Source organism: Danio rerio, chromosome 10 (genome assembly GCF_052040795.2).
Source record: "Danio rerio strain M-AB ecotype USA chromosome 10, GRCz13ab, whole genome shotgun sequence".
NCBI classification, from domain to species: Eukaryota; Metazoa; Chordata; class Actinopteri; order Cypriniformes; family Danionidae; genus Danio; species Danio rerio.
The window spans coordinates 47,501-56,316 of record NC_141030.1 but is presented as its reverse complement, the minus strand read 5'-3'; the positions used below and the strand labels follow the sequence as shown (position 1 = coordinate 56,316).

Below are 8,816 nucleotides of genomic sequence, written 5' to 3'. Positions count from 1 at the left end.
ATATATATACATACATTATGTATGTATATATATATATGTATATATTTGTGTGTGTGTATGTGTATATATGTGTATATATACATACAAACACATATATATATATATGTATACATACATATATATATGTATGTATATGTGTGAGTATAGATGTACAATTAAAATTATTAGAATGAGTAAAAGCAGTCTGGCGGTTGGGTCTGAACGTTTCAAACGTTGTCCACTAGAGGGCAGGAAATGTCTTTTTATCACCCAACTTTAATGTCACTTGCCGTTTCATTGTGGTGCAGTTTATAAAATAAATGATCAATAACGGTCTTGATCTATACAATGGATCAACTCTGCTCAGTCTTCTCCTTCAGTCGTAAGTTAAATGCACTTGCTTTTTGCTTAGAGGAGTTAAATGATCGGGTAAAAAAATGCCATTACTAGTTAATAAACCAATTCTTATCATAAAATGAAAGCCACGCCTCTTTTGCCTCTGACGTCGTGCTGTCAATCATTCTGCTATTCGACGAACAACTTTATCATCGGCGGATCAAGGTAACAAAGACTACTGTTATTTAAACATTTCTTTTACTGTTACAGTAAACATTCCACAATTTTCGCAACATCTTTCGACGTGCTGTCAATCATACTTTTATTCGACGTCAAAGTTTTATCTTCGGTGGATCACGGTAACACAGACTACTGTTATTTAAATAGTTCTTTTACTGTTACAGTGAACATTCGACAATTTTCGCAACATCTTTCGACGTACTGTCAATAAAACGTTTGCTGAATCATCGTGCTTCGGTGAAATGACCACCGAATGACTAATTGGTACTTTAAACAATGAGGGCCGGATTAAGCAATGGGCCCAGGCGTCCGTCCGCACTTTGTATGCTCCACATAACGAGTGAGAGAAGTAGGAATCATTAATAAGTGTGTATATTATGGAGGATTCATATTCCTCGAACTGGATTGGAGAGATGTTTATTCAAATCATCTGCATTATAAGTTTGTAGAATTCATACATTATAAATACCCTTAAAAATAAATGTTAGTAGTGCTCCAGTGAACTTGAACAAGCATATTAAAATCCATTAATTTCCCCTAGTTGTATTAGTATATATATATATATATATATATATATATATATATATATATATATATATATATATATATATTTATTTATTTTTTTTTCAAAGTGTGCTTTAAATGCTTAAAAATTTTAAATATTTGTAGACTAGAAATAAATGTACTGTATATTATTTATTTAAAAAAATGGGGGCAATACATTACAGATAGATTTTTTTAATATATTTTTTTATATATATAATATAATATATATAATATATATTTTTTTTATATAAACAAATATTATATTAATCTTATTTTTTTAATTCAACTATGGTATACTGTATAGGGGGCCTACAAGACATTGTGCCCAGGGGCCTAACCCTGACCAGTGTATAGGGATTACGCTGGTATTTTTGCAACCGCAGTAAAGTGACGGTCACACACCCTTTGATCGTTGCATGGATGTCCTTTATGGTTAGACCTCAAAAGACTTTTCTTTGCTTAAAAAAAAAAGGTATACATGAGCAATTGTTTGCAAATGTCAACTTGCCATTAAAAAAAGTTTTACAATGCTTTAAAACTTCTCAAAAATGTATCTATCTGTGTATTCAAACTATTATACTTGATTTAGCATAGTCACACAAGTGGCAATCTGTCACATCCATATCAGAGAGAGAGATCACATCCATAAAGATGGTTTTTCCGCATAAATACAGACGCGTAAAATCAGATCAATCAGTCATCTTTGAACTACAGTGGTCCAACACTTATCTTTTCGATTAGCACCGTTTATGTTGGGTCATGCAGTTTAATTTGGAGGATTTCTACAAAGTATCTTGTATACTGTAAACTTGCAGACTGTTTTGTCACATCCATAACACATTTTTATTTATTTTTTTATTTTAAATGTAAAAAATGTTTCCCAATTGATAGTTTTCTGCTCCCACAACTCTGTGGCTATTTTCATCCTGAAAAAATATATATAAAGAGATGTTTCAATATATGTGCAAATGGCACATCCTTAAAACTGGAATTGCTCATTTATATATATATATATATATATAGACCCCCCTTCATCTTAGCCAAAAAAGGGGAAAAAAAAGGGCCTCGACACTTGTACATTGTTTATTTTAAAATAATTTTTCAGTGTCAGACATTTAAGTTTTGTTAAAAATTTAATGCATGTCACACACACACACACACACACACACACACACACACACACACAGTTGATGAAATGACAGAAAATACAACAACAAAACAATGCAACAGTATGACTGTACAATAAAAAAAAAAAACATTTCTCACCTCTTCTGTGTTTTGCTTGACCCAAACAGCACCATAAAAAAGATGACCAGCTCAAGTCAAAGTGACTTTGACCTCATTGCCACGCAAGAGATCAACGTTATCATGAATAGGATTGAAACATTTCTTGTGTGCCAAATTGACGAGTTACGTCAATCGCAAAAAACCCTCAGAGAAGCAACTGAGGCCTTGACAAAAGACCTACCCGCTGTCCAGAGAGAGCTGTCTGTCCTCAAATATACTATCAAAGACCAGGGGAGGGACTTGGAGCAACTCAAGCTAGCGACAGAGGCAACCGACAGACCCAACAACAGCACCAAGGACAACAGTGCCTACAAAAGATATACTGGAAGCGCCAACGGCGACAGCGACAGAGAAAATAAAAGACCCGCCGATGATAGACCCGACGACAGCACCGAAAGATCCATCGACTATGACGCCAACGAAGACAGCAGTGACAGCGACAGCAGTGCCAGCGACAGCAGTGCCAGCGACGAAAGCGCCACTGAAGAGAGCGAGAACAGCGACGTTGTAGTCGTGGAGCCAGCAGATGCCCAAACTAAGAAGGATGAGGAGGAGCTGGACGATCTCCTTAAGAAATTCTGGCCACAAAAAAAAAACTGCAGGGAAAAATTAGATGAAAGGCAACAGGCCTTTTTTTCCTTAATGGCGACGGAGCTGAACATTAAAGGTGAGTAAGCCCTATGTGTAAGATTATCAAAAGAGGTCAGATTGCATGATACTGAAAATAAAACACCTCATATCTCTTTCAGATAGGACCAACATCAAAATGAATGCGATGAGAATAATCCAACAGGGTATTCGAAAAGGCGTGTGGCAAAAGAGCTGGAAACCTCCTGGAATAAAACACAGTTTTGAGGAATACATAGTGGAAAAAATCAAAACATATATTAAAAAAACCCGCAAGAGTGACACTTGAGAACATTCTTTTTTCTTCTTTTATTTGTTTATAGAAGTGTAGTTCCGATTAGTTTTTTAGATTTGCATGCTGTTCTCCTGTTCTCTCTCTCTCTCTCTCTCTCTCACAGACACACACACACACAAACACACACAGACACACACACACACACACACACACACACACACACACACACACACACACACACACACACACACACACACACAAAGTGTTAATAAATTATTTAAAATTTTTGATGTTGTTTTAAGGTGTGTTATTAAATTGCTACTGTGTCTGCATTTTATGTTATTTACGTGTGTGTGTGTGTGTGTGTGTGTGTGTGTGTGTGTGTGTGTGTGTGTGTGTGTGTGTGTGTGTGTGTGTGTCTGTGTGTGTTTGTGTGTGTGTGTGTGTGTGTGTGTGTGTGTGTGTGTGTGTGTGTGTGTGCGTGCGTGTGTGTGTGTGTGTCTGTGTGTGTGTGTGTGTGTGTGTGTGTTGCTTCAGTGTGCATGTGGAGAAAGTTTTCAGATTCTTTCTTCCACATTTGATTGAGAAGTGTGTCTGAGGGGTGAAGGATGGTCATTTAAATCTGTGACAATGCAACATTTCTTCACATGCACAACTCAACTAAGCAATCCTCAAATGTATTTTATTTAATTATTTATTTGCACAAGGAAACATCTCATCCTCCATCACAATTACTGTTGGTGTCCAGTCAACGTGCAGCATTTGATCAACATTTCATTAATGTCAAAATAGTTCCTAGCGATCAAAGTACTGGAGGTAAAAATGTCTTCAGCAAGACAGTATTGATAAAAGTTAAAGAAGAAGTTTTTTGTTTGTACTTGTGTGCGTTTTCACATTTCATGCAATATAAAATGCTTATTTTTTTTAAGGTTGCAGTTACTTTAGAACAATTCATCATACTTATGTATCATATAAAACAGCTTGTCTTTTATTTTATTTATTTAGTTTGTCTGTTATTTATTTATGACACTATGAGTTTTATATATATATATATATATATATATATATATATATATATATATATATATATATATATATATATATATATATATATATATATATATATATATATATATATATATATATATATATATATATAAAATTTTAAGGTCAATATTATTAGCACTATCTATCACCATTTATCTATGTCCATCTCCATGCATCTCTACCTGTCTGTATGTCTGTTCATCCATCCATCCATCCATCCATCCATCCATCCATCCATCCATCCATCCATCCATCCATCCATGCAGTAAGTGTCCTTTATTGAATTATATCTGTGCAGTTACATATCCCTGATAATAACCCCCACTGGAAATGTTGATTAAATTGCCCCCTCTAGTGTACAAAAGGGGATATGGCATGTGTTCGAAATGGCTAAAAAGTGCAGTACCATAGCAGGTTCGAACAGCATAGAGGGCGCTAATTTGCATTTACCTATGTGTTATTAGATATGATGTTTAAAAGAGCAAATTAATATCTGTCTGATACTGTCACAGTGTGTCTGACATTTTATAAAAATGTTATAAAAAAAAAAAAAAAATATATATATATATATATATATATGTATATATATATATATATATATATATATATATATATATATATATATATATATATATATATATATAGTAGAAAACACTGAGAAAAACAAGACATTTTCCAGCGTTTTCGTCTTGTCTCTATATACAACGAATGAATAAATAAAAGCTGGAAGCGGGTTTTAGGCAAGTGAAGAAAAACTATCTTGTTTTCAGAAGAAAGAATATATATATATATATATATATATATATATATATATATATATATATATATATATATAGTTGAAATAAGGTGAGTTTCTTTTAAAAACAAGCAAACTAGTCTACAAAATATATAGCTAACTAACTAAATCAATGAATAAATAATTATACATAAATAAATAAATCAAAAAATAAATAAACATGATATTAACAAATAAATAAATAATAAATGAAAACAAACCAATAATAAAGCAAGTTAATGTAGCCGTCAAACTGTAACTTGATTGGCTCGCAAAGCCTGGTAGGGCGTGGCGTGTTGGCCATTGTTTCGGAGATTTTAACAGTGCACGAACAGAGAATCATACGGTAAGCCATAATTATGACAATAATAATGACAATAATAATAATAATACTAATGTGAAACGAAAGAGCAGACCAGGTGAAATGTAAACAGCACTGAACTAAACTGAACTTGAACTCTGAAATCTGGACTGTTGTAGAAGGTGTGTGTTAAGCTGCTTTGACACAATTTACATTGCAAAAACGCCATATAAATTAAACAGGATTAGGACATGATTCGAATAGAGAAATAGTTGATTTTCTGTGTTGACGAAATAGCCGCAGACGATCGAGTCTTTCCACCTGTCTCTGTATATGTCGTTTTTTTTTTTTACCTGAGAGACAACAATTGTCTGATTGTCCGATCGCCATTTTTAGCTCAGTGACGTTAGCGGCTGCAACTTTGCGCTTGTGTTTGTTTGTTTGTTTGTGTCGACTTTGCAAACGACAGAGAACCGTAAACCTTTGTGTTATTACACGTTAATAAGCTGCAACCCAAATAGCAAAATTCGTTCGGGCCAGTTCCGGTTATATTTTCGCCTGACGGAAACCCTCGGCCTTGCGCGACTCAGTCTTTTTAAACCTTGATATATGAAAAACTTTTCGTATTACATTGGTACTTGATATATGGTATTACAACCATTTGAATTTATGTAACAGCAAACGCAGGCTATGATGTATACACAAAGTGTAGGCACTGCGTTTACCCTTTGGAAAAAAAATGCAAACCTATCCTAAAACGAAAATAATCAAACAAAGGACAGAATAAATAATAATGATGCAGTTTTATTGATTGCAGGAAACAAATAATACTAAAATTTGCTGAAACTATTTTAGTAGTGCACAAGAACATCAATATAAAAACAATAAAACTGTACAATAAAAAGACACACATTTAAAAGAAAAAAATCTGAACTTGCACACATACACAAAAGTTTTTAAAACAACCATGTTTTCCCAATAGACTTGAATTGAAAAATTGTACAAGACACATCCGAAAACAGCTAAATTTTATATAAACCTGAATATACAAACCAATTTAAGATATAGCAAGAAAAAACATCTTACAAATACCTGACATTACCTAAAATATACAAGTCTAAATTGTAAAAATAACTGCTGAATTCTAAAGTAACATCTTGAAACATTTTTTTTATTAAACATTCAAATAATATTGATGAACTAAATATATAAATACAAAATTGCAGAAGTGTAAAGACTTAAAACTCATTTTTATACAAACTTGAATAAGAATAATAAGAAAGCAGAATAAATTGCACAAACAGCAAGGCATGAGTGAGATGATTATATATCTTTATATGTCTGTGCAATTTTATATTTATAATTTTTATTATATTACGTTTATTGAAAATGTGTCCAGATTTGCAAATGTAAGAAACAAATTGCCCAAGTATCAGGGAACATCTTAATACACTTAAAATGTTGTTTAAAAAATAAAATAGTGATGTAGACATTTGACACATTAGCTTTCTCATCTTACTTCCTTCCTCCATCCCATTCAGGAGCAAGTTTTAAAACTCTCGTTTTATGTCCTTTAAACGTGAAACAAACACTGAGAAAAAAAAACCAACAACACATTTTCTTTCGTGCATTTTTGTTGTTTGTTTTGTTTCTAGTCCAAAATGCTCAATCAATACCTATTATGTACACAATTGCAAAACATTAATAAAATGTATTTCTTAAAATGTCTGTAATTTTAGAAACACAGTTAATAAGCATGTTTAAAATCCTACTAGTGTCTGTTGTTCACCATGAAAGTAGTAATGCCTCAGTTACTACAAAAAACAAAAAAGTCACTCCTGACCCCTGTTACTCCCCACCCTTTTACGGTTTTGCTTAGTAAATATTGCACTGCGTCCATGCTATTCGCTATTTATTAGCATTAACTTATTTTAAACAATCAAAGCTGACTATGTATAATAATTTGATGTCGTCGGTGAATGGTACCAGAAAAGTATAAAGAACGCAGGGCGTCGGGATGCATGTTAATGTTTTAACATTACAAATGCATTTACTTTCACTGTTGATCCTTTTATTGAGACGAATAAAATGACATCATTTTTATGCTACATTGGAATAGTATTGTATGTCGACCAAAGTGATGACTATCATGACAATAACAGCAGCAGCAGCAGCAACAACAACAACAACATCAACAACAACAACAATAGTCTCTTCTCTTATGGATCTTGACACTAGAGTATCTGAAAGATTGCATGAAACTAGCCACGTTTCTACTGTCGTGCCTAAAGCAAGCGAGTCAAGGCCAGTTGCGTTTACACTGTAACTTCCGGGGCCTAATCGGGCCGAATCAGGGCTCTCTCGGGGCCAGCGGCCCGCCGAATACCTTTGCCCCAAAGAGGGACAGCTGGGCCTTCGGGGCGGAGTGAGAGGCGGAAACTAGTTTTCGGATCGCACACGAGTACATGCGCCAAACAAAAAAAAACAAATAAAATAAATAAGGGAAAGAAAACATCTGGCCTTATAGGCTAGGGGTCTTTTTGCGTATGGTCACCCTTATGTTTCCCTTTTAAATGCATGGCTGTTGCGTGAAATAATAAAGTTCTATAGACCGCAATAATCTTTATTGTATAAAAAAGCCCTGGTTCGCACAGTGCAAATGCAGCTATTGAAAATGAATCATGCTTAAAATTCAGCTTGACTTCCATTTACAAGCAATGCACATCATTTTAACTTTCTTTTCACCATTTATATGACAAGATGTACTTCTCCGATGAAGAGCTGGACCTTTCCCTGGAGGAAACAGTGGAAGTCAAACTGAAGACGTTGGAAACCTTTGCCATCGAGGAGATCTCCAAGCTACAGGAGGACACCAGGGTCCTCCAGGAAGCAGCAGAGAAAGCAATGGAGGGAGACGTGGCTGCCTTGAAGGCAGACCTGGCCTCGCTTAAAACGCTTGTTGCGGACCAAGAGCAACAGCTGCAGGAACTGAGGGAGAGGCTGGAAAGGAACATTGGGCCTGAAGTCCTAGACATGCCCTCAACTTCGGGAGATGACAACAGCGCGCAGAAAAGGAAAAGAGAAGAGGAAGAGCTTGACGTCCACTTGACGGAGTTTTGGCCCGAGAACCCCGATCCTGATGACATAATGACGCCGAGACAACAGGCGTTTTTCAACTTCATGATGGATCATCTGACAGTTGTTGGTGAGAACAGAACCCCTTTAAATATTAATAAAAAATCTTAACACTTTTTACAAAACAGCAGTAATCGCAAATACATACCTGTTATTTCCAACAGACCCAAGTAACCTGGACAGTCACTTAGAAGATTTGAAGGCGGATGGAGTTACACGGGGAGTGTGGACAGCGGACTTTGTGCCAGACAGCTACCTGAGGAAGAAAATGAAGACGTACATTAAAGAAAGGCACACCAAAATTTTTG

The 8,816-nt window shown here is 34.8% G+C and overlaps 2 protein-coding genes across 2 annotated transcripts in view; both read left to right on the top strand.

Moving 5' to 3' along the window:
• The first annotated feature begins 283 nt into the window (after positions 1–283).
• LOC100535622 (uncharacterized) lies at positions 284–3,537 on the top strand. Its single transcript, XM_087269869.1, has 3 exons — positions 284–540; positions 2,397–3,055; positions 3,138–3,537. The coding sequence occupies exons 1-3, from the start codon at positions 455–457 to the stop codon at positions 3,302–3,304; spliced, it is 912 nt and encodes a 303-aa protein (XP_087125995.1). The 5' UTR covers positions 284–454; the 3' UTR covers positions 3,305–3,537.
• A 1,837-nt stretch (positions 3,538–5,374) lies between these two features.
• Positions 5,375–8,816, top strand: part of LOC100535592 (uncharacterized) — a 3,694-nt gene continuing 252 nt past the window's right edge. The window contains exons 1-3 of the mRNA XM_087269868.1: positions 5,375–5,418; positions 8,134–8,578; positions 8,673–8,816. The exon at positions 8,673–8,816 is cut by the window's right edge and continues 252 nt beyond it. Coding sequence (XP_087125994.1) covers positions 8,134–8,578; positions 8,673–8,816 — 589 coding nt within the window. The 5' untranslated portion in view covers positions 5,375–5,418. The remainder of the gene's footprint in view (positions 5,419–8,133; positions 8,579–8,672) is intronic.

Coding starts and splice junctions, on each gene's coding strand:
- LOC100535622 (XM_087269869.1), top strand. CDS start 455: ATGAAAGCCACGCCTCTTTTGCCTCTGACGTCGTGCTGTCAATCATTC. Junction 541..2,396: donor TTTATCATCGGCGGATCAAG/GTAACAAAGACT, acceptor TGACCCAAACAG/CACCATAAAAAAGATGACCA. Junction 3,056..3,137: donor GACGGAGCTGAACATTAAAG/GTGAGTAAGCCC, acceptor TATCTCTTTCAG/ATAGGACCAACATCAAAATG.